This window comes from Neoarius graeffei, chromosome 13 (assembly GCF_027579695.1).
Source record: "Neoarius graeffei isolate fNeoGra1 chromosome 13, fNeoGra1.pri, whole genome shotgun sequence".
Taxonomy (NCBI): Eukaryota; Metazoa; Chordata; class Actinopteri; order Siluriformes; family Ariidae; genus Neoarius; species Neoarius graeffei.
The window spans coordinates 8,459,970-8,482,043 of NC_083581.1; the positions used below are offsets into that span (position 1 = coordinate 8,459,970).

At 38.9% G+C, this 22,074-nt stretch overlaps 1 protein-coding gene across 4 annotated transcripts in view; it reads left to right on the forward strand.

The window, feature by feature from the left end:
* Positions 1 to 312: 312 nt before the first annotated feature.
* Positions 313 to 22,074, forward strand: part of LOC132896399 (cadherin-like protein 26) — a 45,605-nt gene continuing 23,843 nt past the window's right edge. For 2 of the 4 annotated variants that reach the window (XM_060937200.1, XM_060937201.1), the window contains exons 1-8: positions 1,513 to 1,695; positions 4,625 to 4,738; positions 6,077 to 6,226; positions 6,597 to 6,741; positions 10,646 to 10,818; positions 12,748 to 12,879; positions 16,776 to 16,958; positions 21,595 to 21,905. In XM_060937200.1, the coding sequence (XP_060793183.1) occupies positions 1,654 to 1,695; positions 4,625 to 4,738; positions 6,077 to 6,226; positions 6,597 to 6,741; positions 10,646 to 10,818; positions 12,748 to 12,879; positions 16,776 to 16,958; positions 21,595 to 21,905 (1,250 nt within the window). In that variant the 5' untranslated portion in view covers positions 1,513 to 1,653. Of the gene's footprint in view, positions 383 to 1,512; positions 1,696 to 4,624; positions 4,739 to 6,076; positions 6,227 to 6,596; positions 6,742 to 10,645; positions 10,819 to 12,747; positions 12,880 to 16,775; positions 16,959 to 21,594; positions 21,906 to 22,074 lie in introns of those variants that run through there. The other 2 variants (XM_060937199.1, XM_060937198.1) reach the window with 2 other exon arrangements.

Here is a 22,074-nt window from a genome sequence, read left to right on the forward strand (position 1 = left end):
AATTTATTAGAAGCCTAAGAACATATCTTAATGAGGAGTGCCAATGTTACAGGTTTAGCAATTTGTCTTATTTATGACATTAAATTAAATAATCACTTTTGTTTTGTACAATTGGAGAGTGAAAAAAAGAAAAGGAACACCATGTGAAAGTTTGGGCCCCCCAATACATTTGAGTTCTCAGCTAACTTTTACCAAGGTTCTAGACCTTAATTAGCTTATTGATAATCTTCTTAGTTTATTTGTTTATTTTTCTTTCAGATGTGCACTAAGCAATAATAAGACAGCAGGAAGGAAAATATCTGTTGTGACCACTATTGAATCATAAGCAGGCCCTCTATATGTTTGTGTCATTTTTGTGACAATGATGCGGGACAACATGCAAGTAGGAATTTCATTGCTTATTGTACTTTTGTATTGAAAGTTCTTCCTTGGTCTTTTTACTCAATAATTCAAAAAATAATATTGTCTAAATTTAGAAGTTCTGTTCGATGAAAAATTGGCTCAAGTGACATTAGCACTTTAACGATTGCAACTCTATCATTAAGTCCTGGCTAGTACAGGTTAACTAGCTGATAATAATAATAATTATTATTATTAACATCATTGTTATTTTTAACATTTCATCTAATTATGGAACAGAAAAGGTACCTGGTTTGGTAAACAAAAAATTGAGGAGCGTTTTTTTTTTCCCTTTGTTACACTGCTGTATGAGGTTCCCATGACCTTGGTCGAAAATCAAAAGAATCTTAGCTGCCTGTTGGACCTGAGTGTATTCAGACATAGATAAAGTGGGGTGTTGCATTATCTCATCTCATCTCATTATCTGTAGCCGCTTTATCCTGTTCTACAGGGTTGCAGGCAAGCTGGAGCCTATCCCAGCTGACTACAGGCGAAAGGCGGGGTACACCCTGGACAAGTCGCCAGGTCATCACAGGGCTGACACATAGACACAGACAACCATTCACATTCACACCTACGGTCAATTTAGAGTCACCAGTTAACCTAACCTGCATGTCTTTGGACTGTGGGGGAAACCGGAGCACCCGGAGGAAACCCACACGGACACAGGGAGAACATGCAAACTCCACACAGAAAGGCCCTCACCGGCCACGGGGCTCGAACCCGGACCTTCTTACTGTGAGGCGACAGCGCTAACCACTACACCACCGTACCGCCGTGTTGCATTATATACCAATGAATTTCTCAAAAATAGACAAGCTTTTGAGGTAAAAATCAATTTATATCTCCCTGTGCTTCTTTAAAAAAAAAAGAAAGAAAGAAAGAAAAAAGAAACAAACACGAAAAAGTCCTGTGTGAACATTGTTTGAATGGACTACTTCTCCTCTGATCTCGAGTGAGGATATGAAGGGTTTAGAAAGCAATGCTGAAGTACTGGTTTAAAGACGCAGACTGGTGATCAAGCAAACAGCACCAGATGTCTTTGTAATGATGTTTGCAAAGATAAGGTGTATAGCATTTGAAGAGAAATTCATCTGAACTCTCCTCCCATTAAACTATTGAAAGCTATGAAATAATACAACACAAAAACACCCCCGACCACAAAAAAGAAAGAGAAGGAAAGGAAGAGAAAGCCCACACACATTCTAGTTTTAAGCTACACCCTGATCAGAGAAGAAACACAATCAGGACAGCATGAGGACGATAATTACTATGATGATCATTCTGTTCATGACCGTAAGTTTTTAAAGGCCTGTATTTATTTTTACATTCACATTTTTACAAGGAGTAAACTGATTAAATAACTTTCTTGCATGCATCCTAAATGTTATTTATATTCTAAATTCTTGATATGGATACAGTAGAGGGAAAATGGACAAAAAAATACAGAACGAATAGTCGAAGCAGTAGACGCATACTGTTTTTGTTTGTTTGTTTGTTTTTCCAGAATAACAGTAATTATATTAATGTTTGATACAATGAATTTAGGATTATGCAGGAATCACAGATATGCCACATAATGTTAATATAAATAAATAAAAATATGTTGTATAAATAAATAAAAAATATGTTGGTCTGTATTTCCCATCATCTCCAAATAGACTTAGGTGCTTTCAAATCATTACCTAATGAACACTGCTGATAAATACCATTGTCTCAGGTAAAGACTCAAGATCTAATCAATAAAATGATCAATTTCAGGGACATTAATCACATATATTTTTGTATTATGTTCAGTATTTACTTTTCTTACAATTATATTCAAAGCATTTCAGCTTTTAGATCAGTGTTTTTAAAACAGTTCATGGCAAAAGTTGACCAGGTGTGCTATTTATCAAAAATTAATATGAAGTAAATTCACACTATGCTCACAATTACTGACTTATATCAAAAGGTGAACCTGGATAAAAATGAAATGTTGTTGGTCTATATTTCTTGTCATCTCCGCATAGACTTAGGTGCTTTCAAATCATCACCTAATGAACACTGCTGATTAAAAGAAGGTCAATCAATCAGAAGTATAGCAACAAGACAGTGCTGGCCTGAGTTTCCTAAAAGCATCGTAGCACACACTGTAAAACCTGATAAGGTCACTGAGCTCAAAAGTTTTATTGAAACCGATTGCGTAAAAAATTTTGAGGTAAGTAACTTACATTTTTTAAGGTAAGATTTCTTAAAAATTACAATTAAGTGTAACTATAGTGTAATTTTTAAGAAATCTTACCTTAAAAAATTTAAGTTACATCAAAAATTTTTACATAATTGGTTTCAATAAAATTTTTGAGCTCAGTGACCTTATCGGGTTTTACAGTGCAAAGATCATCGTTAAATAGTAGAGTGAGCAGCACAATGAATGCTCTCTCTCCTACTTAAGATGCTCTTAGTGTTAAGAGGCTTTTGGGAAACCCATCCCTGTTCATTTGAGGGGATAAACAGGAACAAATTCGTTGTAGCATACTATATTAACAACCGCATCACTACTACTAATGAATACCAGGTAATTACTTAATTCAGTAAGCAATAAAAGCAATGATTTCATAGTTCAATATGAAATAAGTAATAATTGCTTCTTGTATATGGTGGTGTAGTGGTTAGCACTGTTGCCTCACAGCAAGAAGGTCCTGGGTTCAAGCCCCGTGGCTGGCGAGGGCCTTTCTTTATGGAATTTGCATGTTCTCCCCGTGTCCGCATGGGTTTCCTCCAGGTGCTCCGGTTTCCCCCACAGTCCAAAGACATGCAGGTTAGGTTAACTGGTGACTCTAAATTGACCGTGAATGTGAATGGTTGTCTGTGTGTCAGCCCTGTGATTATATATATGTGTGTGACACATTTATTTATCTTTTGCCATAGGAAGATCGATCTCTATATATACACACACACACACACACACACATCATTGCATGGGAAACCACAACAGCTTGCGCCAATTACAGTGGCCCCGTTGTACCGAATCTGCATGTCTTTAACCCTTTGGTGACTGACCCCTTGAAAATGGTTCCTCCAGGAACGATGACGTTTCAGTTGTCAAGACAACGGAAAAACTAAAATACAAAAACAGAAAGATACGTCACAATGCTCTTGTGCACAAAACAAAATGCTCTTGTATTTGTATTTTAGTTTTTCCGTTGTCTTGACAACTGAAACGTCATGGTTCCTGGAGGAACCATTTTCAAGGGGTCAGTCACCAAAGGGTTAAACTGTGGGGGAAACCGGAGCACCCGGAGGAAACCCACGCGGACACAGGGAGAACATGCAAACTCCACACAGAAAGGCCCCTGTCAGCCGTGAGGTTCGAACCCAGAACCTTCTTGCTGTGAGGCAACAGTGCTAACCACTACACCACCATGCCACCCATACACAACTATTGCCACCCCTTGTAAAAATGAGTAAAATGGTTTGAAATAACTACACCTTTTAGTGAAGTCGGTTCATTTCACGCTGAAAAATAAGAAAATTTTTTCCAGAGCAAGATATATGATTTTTTTTTTATCATAAGCATTTATCATACTTTAAAAATTGTTTATGTATTATTCAGTTCTACAAGTGTTCACTTAGGAAGGGATCAGAATAAATTAACTGAAATGTGTGAAGAGTTGAGTTTATTGAGTTTACTGAGATACCCTTTAGCAACTTATAGGGCTAATTTTCCAGGGTTGGTAAACATAATACATAAAATATACAAAACATACCTATACAGGCACAACATTTACATTATATCAATTTTAAAAAGGTATAAATTAAAAGATATCGGCGGTCAGAATTGTTGAAAATATCTCATACAATTGATGTATTTACTTTCTGAATATCAGATACAGACTGTAAATGTGTTGTAATGCATTCATATGCATTACTGCTCGATATGTAAACATCCTTTTCCTGCTGTTAGTTTTCAGTAGAGTGAAGTATAAAGATTGTATTGTAGAATATTTATGAACTGTGTTTACCGGGACCAGAACTTTGTGGATGTTTTTTGGTTCATGTGTGATAAGAATTCTGAAGAACAATTTCAATGTACCTATGGGAAACCTATTTTTGACTGGTAGCCAAACAAGATCTGAGTGCATTTTACTAACAGATAGATTAAAACAAATTGTGAAATTGCAGCAGCTCAAATGTTTAGTATTTTTGTGGTCTATCTCATGGAGGGCTTCTTTATTTCTCTTAGTGTGTGGTTGCAGTGTCAGGCCACAGCAAAATCAGGCAGAAGAGAGATTGGATTGTTGACTCCTTCACTATAGAGGAAGAAAGCCCTGGCCCTTTCCCATATCCACTCGGCATCGTGAGTGTCTTCTTCATTTCAAATAAACCTGTACATATGGAATCTTTGTGAGCAGACAAACTGGAATTTCACACAGTTACACAGCTGAGGTTATTAGCTGTTCATTACCTTCAATACACTCTGAAAACACACTGTGGAATTTGCATGTCCTGTATGTATCTTATTTGGAACTCTTTTATCATTAAACAGAGCATGACACATCTTGTTAAAACTTTGTTAGGTGCCTCTTCTGAAATACTGTGTACATGAGCACAAAGATTTCTCTTCTTTATGATATAAAACAAACACTGTTGTGCTGATGCAATTATGGTGTGATGAAAAAAAAAGCGTTTAGTGTGTGATACCGCTTGTCCCTTCAAAAAACAAGCAAGGTATTGTGGGATATAAAACTATAAAGGGAAGGAAGATTTATTGTTTTTAATTATCAAGATTATATGTTTTTTTATAGTAAATTTTGAGTCTTGGAGACTCATTATTTTCTTCTTATTTAAAGTCACAACATTCCTCCTATTAAATATCAGAAACTATATGCAATATATGTAACAAAATTAACCTTATTTATTAAAAACCCTTATTTGCATGACTGGGTGATATGAGAATATACGGTAATATCAATGTTAAAACACAGACTATCATAATTATGACTAGAAGCAGCTGATCTGATGCGAATATTTTGTAATCTTTAAATCTATAATTGTTACCTATTAAAAATGCTTACTTTTTTTTTTAGATATTTAGCTTTTTCAGTGTTAACAATTTTTGTATTTATTTTATTTTGTTTTTAAACTGAAAAAAAAAAAACATTTTGTAGATCTTTTACAAAGTATCATCTGTTTTAGTTTTTAAATGTAACACAACTACTTTGCTGGCAGCTTGGAAGCAAACCTAATCGTTTATCATAGAAATGTCTTTGTGTATCATGATATGATGTTTTTGTGATATTACCCACCTGTACTTATGTGCACCCATAAAAACAAATGTCATACTTTCAACTGCTCTAAATTGGACTTAATGATAACATGCTTGCTCTGCAATCAAACCAGTATTTCTGGGTGTGTTTAAAGTGTATTATGAAACCAATTATAAAGCCCTGTTCTGCATACATGAGCACACAGAATATGAATGTCAGAGAAAATATGCCCTTCCCACCCACTTCCAGTCATGGATGACTGTGGCATCATCCGGATTCAAACTCACAATCTCATGATGATCAGGCAAATTATTTGTTGCACCACTAAATGGTTATGCACTCACTAGAATATTGCATACATTTCTTTCTTCTTCTTCTTCTTCTTATTATTATTATTATGTAACCCCTTTTATGTATTTTTGTTTCAGATTAATGTGGACAGGAAATATTTAGTAGAATTCAGACTCACTGGCAAGGGTGTTACTGAAAAGCCCAAAGGTGTGTTGAGTATCGACAAAAATACTGGTGAGGTTCTTGTGCATAAAAAAGTTGACTACGAGCGCGATACATTTCTCACGGTATGTATGAACTTATGACCTTAAAGTTTCAAGCAACAATTAAAATCAAAATAATTACAATTATATACATAAATCAGTTGTGTAAATGATAAACTTATACACTTTACAATTTAAAGTATCTTACATAATTTATTATTTTCATTTGAATTAATTCATTAATAAGAACACAAAAGTAATTTAACAGCAATTGCAAGAGTCTGATTTTCTGAGATTTTCACTCATTTGTTTTTAACCATTCATTAAACTGCACAGATGTTAGATTAGATTAGATTAGATTAGATTAGATAAAACTTTATTGATCCCTTTGGGAGGGTTCCCTCAGGGAAATTAAGAATGTTAATCCAAAATAAAATCTCTGTTCCTATTGCAGCTCAAGTTTGAAGCAATAGATGTCGCTTCGGAAAAAGTGGACACAAGGCTCGGTGTTGAGATCAAGGTCCAGGATATTAATGATCATGCCCCTGTTTTTAAACCTCGTAACAGTGAAACCACACTTGATGAGTCTTATCCTCAAGGTAGCAGAACACTACACACATTATGTTCAAATAACGTATATCGTTTTAGCTACAAAGCTACAATGAACTGGGCCACTTTTTGCTAAATCTTCTCTGAAACATTTTTAAAGTAATCCAATAAATATATTAAAACAATAACTCAAATAAAATTACATTAAAATACAAATAATTGTTAAAAATGTTTCAGCAAGTATACTAACAACAGTTATGACATGTATAATTACTTCGATTGTATCTTTATTTATTCATCTTTTTACTTGATTTACTTACAAAATTACTTACTCAGTCATTAAAATTAGTTCACCCAAGGATTCTCGACTCAACAAAACCACAGAAAATCTTAATTGTGCTGTGGCTCCTTCTCATTGTATTGCAACTGCACTTGTTTTTATGGAAAGGTTGCTTTAATTTTCATTATTGAAACTCATTTCTATCAGGGATAATTTTTTACTGAGTCACTCATTTTTTTGACAACTCCTTAATAAACCCCCTCTAATCATGAAGCTGGTGATGTTAAAAGCTTGTTCACAGGGCCACAGCAGTATAATATATTTGACTGTCCTCTCTAGAGTAAAGACAGGGTCAAACTTCTCATCTCATTATCTCTAGCCGCTTTATCCTTCTACAGCAGGGGTGCCCAAATTGATCCATAAAGGGCCATGTGGCTGCAGGTTTTCATTCCAGCCATGCAGCAGCACACCTGATTTGGCTTATTCAATCAACTGACACACCCACCCTTTAATCAAGGGTGGGTGTGGCTGCAAGTATTTGACTGTGTGAAGACAGTTCAGTTGATTGAATGAGCCAAATCAGGTGTGCTGCTGCATGGCTGGAATGAAAACCTGCAGCCACATGGCCCTTTATGGATCAATTTGGGCACCCCTGTTCTACAGGGTCGCAGGCAAGCTGGAGCCTATCCCAGTTGACTACGGGCGAAAGGCGGGGTACACCCTGGACAAGTCGCCAGGTCATCACAGGGCTGACACAGAGACAACCATTCACACCTACGGTCAATTTAGAGTCAACAGTTAACCTAACCTGCATGTCTTTGGACTGTGGGGGAAACCGGAGCACCCGGAGGAAACCCACGCGGACAACATGCAAACTCCGCACAGAAAGGCCCTCGCCGGCCCCGGGGCTCGAACCCAGGACCTTCTTGCTGTGAGGCGACAGCGCTAACCACTACACCACCGTGCCGCCCAGGGTCAAACTTTTTGGGCATATTTAAGGTATCAAATGCCTGATCTAAGACCAAGTTTAGCATGGTTTTTTTTTCTATCAGAAAATTTCCTTTGCAGATAGGGTTCATCTGAGCATCACTAAAACATTTCCATTGCTTTGTGGCTGGGTCTTTCAGTGTTGGCTCAGTTTCCTGAATTTGTTATATAATTTTATAACATATTTCTAAAATGTAATGCATGTTGTGTAATCTATATAATAAGTAGCAAAGTGTGTTGGTTGGTTTGTCTTGAGCTAATGTGACCATTTCTCAACAGATTTTCACCAAATTTGACAATAGGTCCAGGGATGATCCAGAATTTTGCACATATAAGCAAAATTCATGTATGGGCCCCATAGAGATGCCTGGGGGCCTTTCATGCTACATTTATCAACAAAAACTCTTCACAGATCTTCACTATACTTGACACATAGGTACAGGAGATACAGTGGTGCTTGAAAGTTTGTCTATATTTCTGCATAAATATGACCTAAAACATCATCAGATTTTCACACAAGTCCTAAAAGTAGATAAAGTGAACCGAGTTAAACAAATGAGACAAAAATATTATACTTGTCATTTATTTATTGGATTAAATGCTTCTCATTTAAACCAAAAAGTTCTATTTTGGTTTCATCCATCCACAAAACATTTTTCCAATAGCCTTCTGGCTTGTCCACATGATCTTTAGCAAACTGCAGATGAGCAGCAATGTTCTTTTTGGAGAGCAGTGGCTTTCTCCTTGCAACCCTGCCATGCACACCACTGTTGTTCAGTGTTCTCCCGATGGTGGACTCATGAACATTAACATTAGCCAATGTGCGAGAGGCCTTCAGTTGCTTAGAAATTACCCTGGGGTCCTTTGTGACCTTGCTGACTATTACACGCCTTGCTCTTGGAGTTTTCTTTGTTGGTTGACCACTCCTGGGGAGGGTAACAATGGGCTTGAATTACCTCTATTTGTACACAATCTGCCTGAATGTGGATTGGTGGAATCCAAACTCTTTAGAGATTGGTTTTGTAACCTTTTCCAGCCTGATGAGCATCAACAACACTTTTTCTGATGTCTTCAGAAATCTCCTTTGTTCATGCCTTGATACACTTCCACAAACATGTGTTGTGAAGATTATACTTTGATAGATCCATTTTCTTTAAATAAAACAGGGTGCCCACTCATACCTGATTGTCATCCCATTGATTGAAAACACCTGACTCTAATTTCACCTTCAAATTAACTGCTAATCCTAGAGGTTCTCATACTTTTGCCACTCACAGATATGTAATATTGGATCATTTTCCCCAATAAATAAATGACCAAGTATAATATTTTTGTCTCATTTGTTTAACTGGGCTCTCTTTATCTACTTTTAGGACTTGTGTGAAAATCTGATGTTTTAGGTCAAATTTATGCAGAAATATAGAAAATTCTAAAGGGTTCACAAACTTTCAAGCACCACTGTAGCCACAATTTGGCAGAACTCAGAAATTCCATATTTGGGCCCCAGGGGGTCCCTGGTGGGCCCCTGGGTGGTAGATGTTTGGATTTTTGTTTGTCTTGGGTGAACACCACCATTTCTTGATGGATCTTCACCAAATTTAACATGGAAGTCTGGAGGCAACCCAGAATTTTGCAAAAACCTGGGCAACGCCTGGGTAACCTGCTAGTGTGTAATGAAATTGTTTTGGGATGTTACAATGCATTTACTTTATCAGACAGCTTGCATTGCACTCAGCACATGAGCATGGTCATATATGTACCCAATCGGTAACTATATCAGTGCAATTTCAAAAAGACAATTGTTTGATTATCATACATTAAAACTTTAAAAACCTCAATCCTGACTGAATTGTTTTTCCCCCAAACCTGGAATGAGCAGGTTTTCACGGGTAGGTTTCTCAGTATACTCTGCATGGCTGTTGTCAGTAATCTTGACTTGTTCCAGGGAAGAAACAAGCATGGAAAGATTTTGATGAATTCACAAAATGCACAAAAAGGGAAATATAAACTTTAGCCAATGTAACATGTGTATGCCTACATCGTGCACAAAGCATTTATTGGTAAATACTTTCTATTTATAAAAGATTATTATTCACTATTTAGAAATAATCACAAGCTTAATCATGATTATGGCTTCCTGAAAGTGACTGAAATTGAGCTTGCGAAACAAGGTTGGATTTCATACCTACAAAGACATAATGTTCAAAAGTTAACCCTATATCCCTCATTCTAATAACCATGTTTTTCTGTGGGTGGCACGGTGGTGTAGTGGTTAGCACTGTTGCCTCACAGCAAGAAGGTCCTGGGTTTGAGCCCAGCTGCCGGCAAGGGCCTTTCTGTGTGGAGTTTGAATGTTCTCCCTGTATGGGTTTCCTCTGGGTGCTCTGGTTTCCCCCACAATCCAGAGACATGCAGGTTAGGTTAATTGGTGCCTCTAAAGTGAGTGTGAATGGTTGTTTGTGTCTCTGTGTCAGCCCTGCGATGACCTGGCCACTTGTCCAGGATGTACCCCACCTCTTGCCCATAGTAAGCTGGGATAGGCTCCAGCTTGCCTGTGACCCTGTAGAACAGGATAAGCGGCTACAGATAATGGGTGGATGTTTTTCTGTGAACATTTTCTGTGAATTGTTACAAATTTTCAATGCTGAGACTATGCTATTATGTATTAAAACAAAATATCTCAACAGGTAAATCAGTTACAACAGTCTTTGCATCAGATGGTGATGATTCATCAACCCCCAATGGAACCTTCACATTCAGACTTGTCTCCGCCACCCCAGAAACAGATAATGTTGAATTTTATATAAGACAGAACAACAACATAGGAAATATTTATTTCAAAGGCTGCTTGAATTATGAGGTAAATACATTTCAGTGTTCTGCTGTATATAGTGTTTTATTCTACTGTGCTATAGTCTTTTCCCCACAAACATGGTTTTGTAAATGGTTCTCTTGATAACCTGTTTGAAAACCTTTAAGTACCAACCAACAAAAGTTTGAGAAACGGGGTGTAATCAGAGTTTATACCAATCATCTGTTTGTGGGAGAAAAAAAATGCAACACTCATGAAAAAAGTCCACAAATTCACAGTCAGCTGAAGCCTCATAAAGAGCATGGGCACACTGAACCATATATGGTGGCTTACATAAGTATTCGAGCCCTTGAACTTTTCCTCATTTTGTAGTGTTACAACTTGTGAACTGAAGTGAATTGGACCTAACTTGGACTTTATCTCCTGAATCTACACAATGTAGCCCATGATATTGAAGTACTCATGGTTAATGGATAGCCAGGTCAAGGAGAAACTTGATGACTGCCCCTTACAATTACATTTAGAGACGGCCCTTGGAATAATGCCTGATTTTGCCAGCTGAGAACATATATTGTTGCTGTGGAATATTAAGTCCAAAAATATCATTTGACAACTTGTATCATTATGTTCCCATCACAGAAAAGTTTTGTTTATGTAAATAAATGCCTATTGCTCAGTAAACTACATACTGGCTGTTGTTACTGCTCTAAAGTAGGGGTGTCAAACTCATTTTAGGTAATGGGCCACTTTACACTTACCATTAACAATAAGGCCAATAACAATAAAAAAAAAAATAATAATAATCATCGCTCATCAACACAAATGTAAAAGTTGTGATTGCATAAGTATTTGCCCCTGTTTTTGAAAAGCTTCTAAAGTAAGTTATTTTGAAAAAGATATTTTTAGGTTGCAAATTAAATATCAGCACATTTTGATGTTTCATCAATAGAGGCTTTGCACCATCACATGACCCCCATAGCAACGGTAATTACACTGCCATGACAGGGGGCATGCTTGTAGTGCTTTATTCAGCCATATTAGTCATTATTGAACAGTATGGGAAGGTTTTGCTTTGTTTTTGGATGTACAAATCATTTTGAACAAAAAAAAAAAGTTATTTGATTTTTTTTTTTTTAAATTTACCAAAAGCAATTCATCATGGGGGGGGGGGGGACTAGAGAGATTTCTAAATGTAAAAGGAAAAATGGGGAGGGGGAAACATTCGATGGGACTTGGTGTCAAACGGAGAGGTCAAAAACCCTGTGGTATGCTCACTTCATTTCCAAGGGATCAAAGCCTTTACAGCATAATTTATAGCCCTGACTTTGTGCCCTGGTGGTGTAGTGGTTAGCGCTGTCGCCTCACAGCAAGAAGGTCCGGGTTCGAGCCCTGTGGCCGGCGAGGGCCTTTCTGTGCGGAGTTTGAATGTTCTCCCTGTGTCCGTGTGGGTTTCCTCCAGGTGCTCCGGTTTCCCCCACAGTCCAAAGACATGCAGGTTAGGTTAACTGGCGACTCTAAATTGACCATAGGTGTGAGTGTGAATGGTTGTCTGTGTCTATGTGTCAGCCCTGTGATGACCTGGCGACTTGTCCAGGGTGTACCCCGCCTTTCGCCCGTAGTCAGCTGGGATAGGCTCCAGCTTGCCTGCGACCCTGTAGAACAGGATAAAGCGGCTAGAGATAATGAGATGAGATGAGACTTTGTGCCCCCTAGTGGAATAACAGAGACTAGTCCCATGTCCCCTGAAGGTTTCAATTCAGTGACAGCCCACAAAATTACCTGAATTCAGAATATAAGTTTGATGGGCAGGATTAGAACCTTACCAGGGCCAATTCTTCTTCTTGGCTGTGGGCCCAAGGTTTGACACTGCTGTTCCAGAGAATATTCATTAAAAGTTGAAAATTGTTTTTTTGCTTGTAACATATTAAAAATATAAAATTATGTAATAATGACTTAAATTTTATTAATTATTTCTAGAAAGCACAGAAATATACCCTCCAAATCGAAGCCAAAGATCATGGGGACAAAGTTCAGCTGTCCAGCACAAGCACAGTGGTCCTGAACATCATCGACCAAAACAATCACCTCCCTGAAATCACTGGTCACACAGTAAGTACTTAACTGTTTATATCATTAAGCAAACTTGCTAGTCAGTCTGCTCATACCAGATTGGACTGAAGTTTGAATACAATCATCCCCCAAATAAACAAATGAAAATGTAATACAATTATTTAAAGGGTACCTGTACAGCACTTAAATATGATCGATACTGATAGTACAAACCATAATTATAATAATGCACTCAAGTGCAGCTACCTGAATAGTGATAATAAGTAGTTTAAAGTGCTTAAAAGTCCATAAGCACGTCATTTTATTGTACACAGGCAACCAATATGGTGCCCAGGATGTGACGTCAAGTTGTTGATAGCCAAGTAACCATACTTATTAGCCTGGATTTAGTCAGACAAAAAAGTGATCTTCAAGTCAGTATGGACAGTGGAGAAACCGGATACTTGTATGAACCTCGGAAAAAGGACTATCCGCATCTGGGAAATTATTTGTATGTATATCCATACAAGAGTTTTCACTTGTTCATATTTGTACCCGTACCCTGTGTACAGACTGTTTTTCTTTTAAAATAAAATGTACCTGGGCACGAACATCTTACTCGCTCCGTGGTTCAGATATCGCGCTCTGAGTACAAATTATGCGAGAGAATCTCGAGATTTCTGTTTTTTCCATCTTAATTATTGTTTGCGTCACAATAAAAAAGCAAGTTGCACCTTTAAAGTGGTAGGCATGTTGTATAAATCAAATGGTGCTAATGCCTCAAAAATCCATTTTAATTCCAGCTTGTAATGCAGCAAAACATGACAAACACCAAGGGGTATGAATACTTTTGCAAGACACTGTACACCATCACTGTCTACAAACAAAAAGAGGGTTTTTTTAAACCCCCCCCCAAAAAAAGAAAATTATGTGACATGCTTTTGTTTGTTTTTATGCACTGAAAAAAGTGATCTTTTTAGACATCAAGAATCGCATTGCTATTACAATGACACCATGAACTGACCTAGTGGTTAGCATGTCTGCCTCTCAACTGGGAGATTGCAAGTTCTACTCGCAGTCGGTTCATACCAAAGACCATCATAAAAAAATGGTACCTACTGCCATCTGGCAAGACATGCTGCAATACAGATGCGAGTAGGGAGTTAAACTCTCGCAGTGACCAGAAGACCAGTCCCCCACTGTAAACCTAGCTATATCACAGGTGAGAGGCCGAGGGCTATAGAAACAGAGATCAGTGCCGCACCCATGCGCCTCAAGAGCTGGTTTGTACTGGGACAGGACACTGCCTGGTAAGATCAGTTCCTGGTGTGGGAGGGATTATGAAAATGACATTGGTTAACTAGTGTCTGTGTCAGTACTGCATATGCATTATCTAACTGAGTGAGATTAAAACTTCCTAAAAATGAAGTCTGTTGATTTGCATATTTTGTTGCCAGTAAAAATCACATGGTTACAGAAAATTTCTGATTAGATTTTTAGAATTAGACGCCTTTATTTGTCACATATCCATTACAGCACAGTGAATTTATTTTTCTGCATTCAACCCATCTGAAGCAGTGAAAACACCCCCGCGCACACGCACACACACAGAGAGAGAGAGAGAGAGAGATGCCTGGGGATTTTTTTTTAATTAGAAGCCTTTATTTGACGACTGTGTTACTTTTTTTTTAGCAATATCATAACTTTTGAAATGATTAAATTGTTGTTATAAAGTTTTAGTTTTAATTTAAGTCTGCAGGGGGCATATCAGAGCACTTGTCATTGGCAAACAGCATTTATTTTTGGGTTTTGTTTTACTTTAAGCAGCGAATCATCAGATGACTGTAAGGAAATTGGTGGTGCTTTGCAAGTGCAAAGTCAGAAAGGCAGATCAAATGGGTCGGCAGCTATCTGGTGCCGATGTGGAAAGTGTGCCAAGCAGAAAACTGACAGTGAATGTGTTTGTTGTAAAGAGCACAAACTTTTATATGATAAATACAGGCAGGGCGGCATGGTGGTGTAGTGGTTAGCGCTGTCGCCTCACCGCAAGAAGGTCTGGGTTCGAGCCCTGTGGCTGACGAGGGCCTTTCTGTGCGGAGTTTGCATGTTCTCCCCGTGTCCGCATGGGTTTCCTCCGGGTGCTCCGGTTTCCCCCACAGTCCAAAGACATGCAGGTTAGGTTAACTGGTGACTCTAAATTGACCGTAGGTGTGAGTGTGAATGGTTGTGTGTCTCTATGTGTCAGCCCTGTGATGACCTGGCGACTTGTCCAGGGTGTACCCCGTCTCTCGCCCGTAGTCAGCTGGGATAGGCTCCAGCTTGCCTGCGATCCTGTAGAACAGGATAAAACGGCTAGAGATAATGAGATGAGATAATACAGGCACAGTCACTGCACTGTTTCATGGATGAACGGTTTCGAAACAGATATTGAACACAAGCCTGCACTGGAAATGGCCTGTATATAGGCCATGACAACCAGGCATGTGAGAGGGCAAGCACCAGATGGAGAACTCACAGATCTGTAAGCAGCCTAGTATATATAGAAACTCAGTGTAGTGTGTGTGTTAATGTGCATGTGTGTGTCCATACTAGATATAAAGCCCATTTATTTATGATGTGTGTGAAAGCAGGTATAGGCATGCAATATGTCACAATAGTTTTTATGGTCATAATATAGGCTAATGACAGCTCGAAGCTGAGTGTGACTTTACAGTGGAGCTCCCCGTGCGTGGAGTGAGGCTCCATACTTCAGAGAATATTAGTGGAGCTCCCTGTACGTGAAGCAAATGGAGCAAAGCTCCATACTTAAGAGAATATATTAAAGCATCAACCTGATTTTGGATGGCTTTTACGACCATACGTTACCCAATCGCAAGTGCAAGGCAATGTGTTTCATAAACACTTGACCATCGGACAATGAAATTTGTATCTTCATTTTCATAAGATAGATGGGTTTTTATCCAGCATTTATTTTTAATTTGCTTTAAAAAAATGTGGGGCTATTTAATAACACATTTTACACTCCTTGGGAGCTCTGCTTTTAGGAAGTGCCTTCATTTAACTTGACACTGAAAATTTGACAGTGAAGCAACACTATTTTTTTTAAGCAAGGCAGCATTTTTGACTGAAGCTTAGATCTAGATTTAACAGTCTCTCTAATTTATATTACAAGTGAATTAATATATTAAATGTTATACCTTTCTTGCATTTCTTCTAGCTAATTGGCTTACATGGCCTGAATCCCCTTTCTGTGGATGCTGTGGATGGAAATATTGCTGACACAACACAGGTTTTGAGTCTAATGTGACCTGTGTAGCCCAAGAGCTCAGCCTGTAGATTCCTTTCAGAGCAATCGGCCTCAAAATGGTCCTCACAATCAACAAAATTTTGACCAAATGAGAGTGTTTCCAAAGTGTGACCTATTCCCAAATTGTGTAGCCACTGTTGAGCAAGTTATATACATTGCTCAGTTGTCGGCAATGGAACACAGAAAAAATGCTTTCCCTTATTACCCTGTTTATTGTTTTTGTGACCATACACATTGCACTCCACCATTTTTCAACAATGTTTTGTACATTTTGTTACATCGTAGTGTCAGGAGCAGTGAGCCAATCAAGATACATGAATGATTCTATCAGTGATAGAAATACTATCAGTGAGTCTATCAAAAAATACTATCATTGATTCTTTGTCATGCTGATGTTTGACACTGGCCACAAAATGGCAATATGGCAGCGCTCTGAAGTGGAACTTAAGTGAACGAGAATACAAAAGAATTTTAAAGCACTGCTTTATGCAACACAGTGTGACAATACAGGGTCATCAGAATGTATTTGTGCAAAATGTGTAGCATTTCTAGCCTATGATTATTTTTGGTGCAGGTACCCTTTAAGCTAACAAACTAAAAGCTTGATTTTGATATTTCAGACTTTTATATAATAATCTTTTTTTTTCAGGGTAATGGAACAATAAAAGAACGAGATAGTGGAGTGGAAGTTCTGCGCTTGAATGTCAGTGACAAAGACAGTCCAGGTTCACCAGCCTGGAAAGCTAAATTCACCCTTCATGGAGATAAGGAAAACTATTTTAAAATCCAAACCGACCCCAACACTAATGAAGGAATCCTGACTGTTGTAAAGGTACTTAGTTGTTTTTTTTTTTTGACAAACTGCAAGCTAGAAACCAGTCATCTTCTCATCTATGTTGTCTATGGTATGTTCATAGACAGCATACACAGTGAAACTCATTGCATGTATGTGGGGAGGCCTGGGAAATCACTTCACATGATCAAATTGTACAATTTCTAATATATGTAGTTCTAAATTTTACATATTTTATAATATTACAACCTGTAACTGAATTAAAAAAGGGATTATTATTTAAATCTACTTTAATTAATAACTTTCAATTCATAAAACAGCCCATAATACTGAACTGGGTTCTGGCTAGAGGAAGCTGTCCACTATATGTCAGTGACCAGGCAGGCAGGTGTGGCTGTGGTGGCTCAATGATTAAAGCTCTGGGTTACTGATCAGGAAGCTGGGGTTTCAAGCCCAGAAACCCCTATTGTTGGGTTTAGGGCCTTAACTCTCTGTTGGGCCTTAACTCCTCTCTACTCCAGGGTGGTGTATCATGGCCAGGGCCGCTGACAGCTTTGGCTGGGCCCGGGACAGAATGCTCTGAATGGGCCCCCCCGCCAAACGCCATTAAATGTATTCCGTTACGCCCCAAGCCTTCATGCGACAACCCCCGCAATGCCTTCCTAAACTCGTGGATAGTCTACTATAATCACGCGATTGGGGTGCTCTTGAAGGAGCAGCGATGGACGGGGGATTTTGGGCAGGGCTGGGGGCGAACATAGTATACTGAGCGTGCGTACTGTCCAGTGTGAAAAGCAGAGAAGAACACACCACTCGAGAAACGGCGGGATATGATTGCGGGCTAATGTGAATATTCTTAGCTTCAATCAGATATATGAAACACAATGTTATTAAGCCGTTGTGGTTATGAAATGATTCAGTGCCCTGTGCGTTTGATATGGTGTTCAGTGTGACTTGCTCTCCCCTCGTTTGTAACATGAATTGCGTGCCGCGCGTGCCTTGGTTGGGGTTACTTTACGGGGCTGGAAAAAGTTGGCCGTGTCTTACCTGGCTCAGCTGCCCCACTGCCTTTGCTAGTACCTGCTGCATCATCCGAATCTTTTTTAAAATATTTATGCAGTGAGCCCCTGAGTCTCTTGGTTTCTTCCTCTCTTTTTCTCTTTTCTTTTCTGTGCTCCTGACTTGTGCATGTTGGCAAATGGCACGCACGCTGATTGTCGAAGCGCTATGATCGAACGATGTCATTTTTTTCCCCTTAATCAAAGAGTCAGACCAAACCATTTTTGCATTAGGGGTGGTAGGGGGTTCTTGACGCCTTTTTCAAAGACAATAAAGGCAAAAGATCTAGAAATCATTTATTGAATGCAAATATAGCACATTTCTCCCCCAAATCAACACATTTTGAAATAGGGCTGCACAATTATGGAAAAAATGATAATCACGATTATCTTGATCAAAATTGTAATCACGATTATTAATCACGATTATTCTTGATATTAGGGAAATCACTTAAATTTTATTTCACTATATTCAAACACGGCGGCACGGTGGTGTAGTGGTTAGCGCTGTCGCCTCACAGCAAGAAGGTCCTGGGTTCGAGCCCCGGGGCCGGCGAGGGCCTTTCTGTGTGGAGTTTGCATGTTCTCCCCGTGTCCGCGTGGGTTTCCTCTGGGTGCTCCGGTTTCCCCCACAGTCCAAAGACATGCAGGTTAGGCTAATTGGTGGCTCCAAATTGACCGTAGGTGTGAGTGTGAATGGTTGTCTGTGTCTATGTGTCAACCCTGTGATGACCTGGCGACTTGTCCAGGGTGTACCCCGCCTTTCGCCTGTAGTCAGCTGGGATAGGCTCCAGCTTGCCTGCGACCCTGTAGAAGGATAAAGTGGCTAGAGATAATGAGATGAGATATTCAAACAATATAAACAGCTTTCAGTGCAGAATGAAATTTAAAAGAGAAATTCTGATTTCCAAATGACAAATAGTCTAAATGAAATTTATCCAAGAAATTACCAAAGGATGAAGGAACTGAAAACTCAATTGCAACAATTACATAGCATTATACTGAGGCCTACAAGTTTTTAGCTAGAAAGACCAGCCTATCAACATGCTCTGGCTTTAAACATGAGCGAAGGCAGGTCACAACATTGCCTCCAGTGCTAAATACGCTCAATCTGTTACCTCCTCTCACGCTATCACCCCTTGAAGAAGATACCGCTGCACTGAAGCTCTGCGCACTTGGCTTGCTTGCTTATTTAGGCGGAGTAATGAAACCTTACATGCGTCGGTTCGCCCCCTAATGGTTTGGCGGAGTACTGGTCAAAAAGTGCTTGATCAGATATGCAGCAGAGCTCGCATTTTAAATGGAAATAAATCGCGATTTTCATTTAATTTAATCGTGGCAGCCAAAATCGCGATTTTCGATTAAATTCGATTAATTGTGCAGCCCTATTTTGAAATGAAATAAAATAATCACAACTTCATGAGAGCCCAGTTCTGGGCCTTCCCCATTCCTGGGCCCGGGACAACATACCCGTTTGTCCCCCCCCTGTCGGCGGGCCTGATCATGGCTGACCCAGCTCTTTGTCCTCCAGCATCCAAACATACTGGGATATAGCCTGGGAAATCCCATGCTGCTTTGCACAATTGTTCCGATCTGAAAAGACAGCATGGAAACTATGGTCTAAAGGCTCGCCTGAGTTAGGGAGCCAATCAGAGAGTGGGGAGGGGTGGAAAGACGGTGACGCGTACTATTCGACAAACGGAAGCTTGTAGTTTATTTGGGACTGTTTACGGATCACATTTAACATGGCGGCGAGCGATACGAACCAAACTTTCGATCAAGCTTTAGACACTGTTCTGAAAAGTTTAGAGCGAAAGTTTGTTTTAAAAAAAAGAACAGCGTTTGGCGTTACAGTCTTTCGCCTCTTCGTCGCTCTAACTACGTCACTGGGTACAACTGCCATGATTGGCCATGGGCTACGTATACGCCAAATGATAGACATTCGCAACGTCCAATAAACGGCCATTGACAATCGTAAACCACACCTCCCCTACGAGAAATTCAATAGGCGGATTCCAGACCATATTTCACTTGTGATATGGTCTGGTGTTAACCAGACTAACTGGGATATGATATATAAAGGCCATTTCTTCTTCATTCAATCAAGAGTAACTGAAGGAGCTGGAAAAATCCTCACTAGGATAACCACAATGCTAGTGCTCCAAAAAGCTGTGCTTTATGGGTGGTGATCCATATGAAATTACTTTTAGTGTTTGCCAAAAGACATACTCAGATGAATATTCAGTAGACAAGTGAAAAAATATAACTTTTTGGCTTTGGCCTGAGAACCTCCACATTTAAATGTGGTGGTAGCATAATGCTTAGTGTTACCCATGGTCTCTTAGTCTCTCTGACACTCTCATACAGGGGACATCATTCTCTAGGCTGAGGCATTTTATGCCAAATGCTTTCCATTTTTGCAATTTCTTGATTTAATGGTCCATGGGATATTCTATCTATTTATTTATTTATTTGTTTGTTTATTGAGAACATAACCTTGGGTGGTATGGTGGTGTAGTGGTTAGCACTATTACCTCACAGCAAGAAGGTCCTTGGTTCGAGCCCAGTGGCCAGTTTGGGTCTTTCTGTGTGGAGTTTGCATGTTCTCCCTGTGTGGGTTTCCTCCGGGTTCTCTGGTTTTTCCCACAGTCCAAAGATATGGAGGTTAGGTTAATTGGTGGCTCTAAATTGACTGTAGCTGTGAATGTTTGTGTTTCTGTGTCAGCCCTGCGATAACCTGGTGACTTGTCCAGGGTGTACCCTGCCTCTCGCCCATAGTAATCTGGCATAGGCTCCAACTTGCCTGCGACCCTGTAGAAAAGGATAAGCGGCTACAGATAATGGATGGGTGAATGGAATATAACCCTGATTAATAATTTTACAGAACTTCGGCCAAGGCTTCTTTTGATATTTGATTTTGATAGTCTTTTGATAGCCTTAATTGTGCTGTAAGTTTAGGTTTTTTGTTTTGTTTTTCTAACAAACTCTGCACACTGGTCAACTACACTGAATAATTTATGTGTCTTATAATAGCAACTTATGGGGTTTCCCAGCAATGGGGTGAATATTTCCATGAGTTTTAGTTGTAATTAATTTAGTAAACTGTACTGAATGTCCCCATTCACATATTGCGGGTTATTTTGTGTACATTCAAGATTCATGACATGTTCCCAATTAAGTCCATTTCAGCTCCAGGTCATTAAACTGCAAACTGTATAAAGTTTCAAGGGCAGTAAATATTTATGTAAACCACTATAATTTATAGTGTTTTAAAATCTGGTTACCAGGATTATAAGGTTACAAGGAAATTTTCTTTAAGTAGAAATGTCAAACCATAGTATTGGTAGAAAAACAATTACAGTCAACATCATATGTTATCTTTTGTAAGTTTTCCAGAACTTGCCAACGAGTGCCACAGTGACATCCAATGAGTTTTCCCAGACCACCACAAATCTATGCAATTTAATTTGACAGCTATAGCTGCAGAAATGGATACTGCTGAAGTTCATTTTCTAGAATTTTTTTTTCTGTACATTTCAAAACATTATGCACAATTAGAGCTGTCTTATTTAATTTGTCCATACCTGTTAATTTTAATTTTTTGCTTTTCTAAATAGGCAATGGATTATGAGAAGCAAACTTCAAAAAATGTGTCAATCAGTGTGGAAAATGAAGTGCCCTACTTCTTCTGTAAGGTGAAAAAACGTCCTCCGCAAAGTTTATGGGACATAGAGACTTCTGCTGAAGGGTCCAGCACAGGTGCACCTAAGCGTTACCCAGTCACAATTTTTGTTGAGGACATCAACGAACCACCAAAATTTGTACCACCTATTCAAGTAACAATGATCAGGGAGAATACAAAAGTAGGAACCTCCTTTTACACCCTTACAGCCATCGACCCAGATGTGTCATCTGGAGGTTTATTTCAGTAAGTGGAGCAACATTTATCATAACTGTGTGCTTGACTCTTAAAACCATAAAATAATTCTGGCTGTAGAAATTGAGAAATGTGTACAATTTGTGAGTGTGACAAAAATATTTTTGCTAAAATGTGACATACACACAGGATTTTAATTAGAAGAACTTTATTCATCACA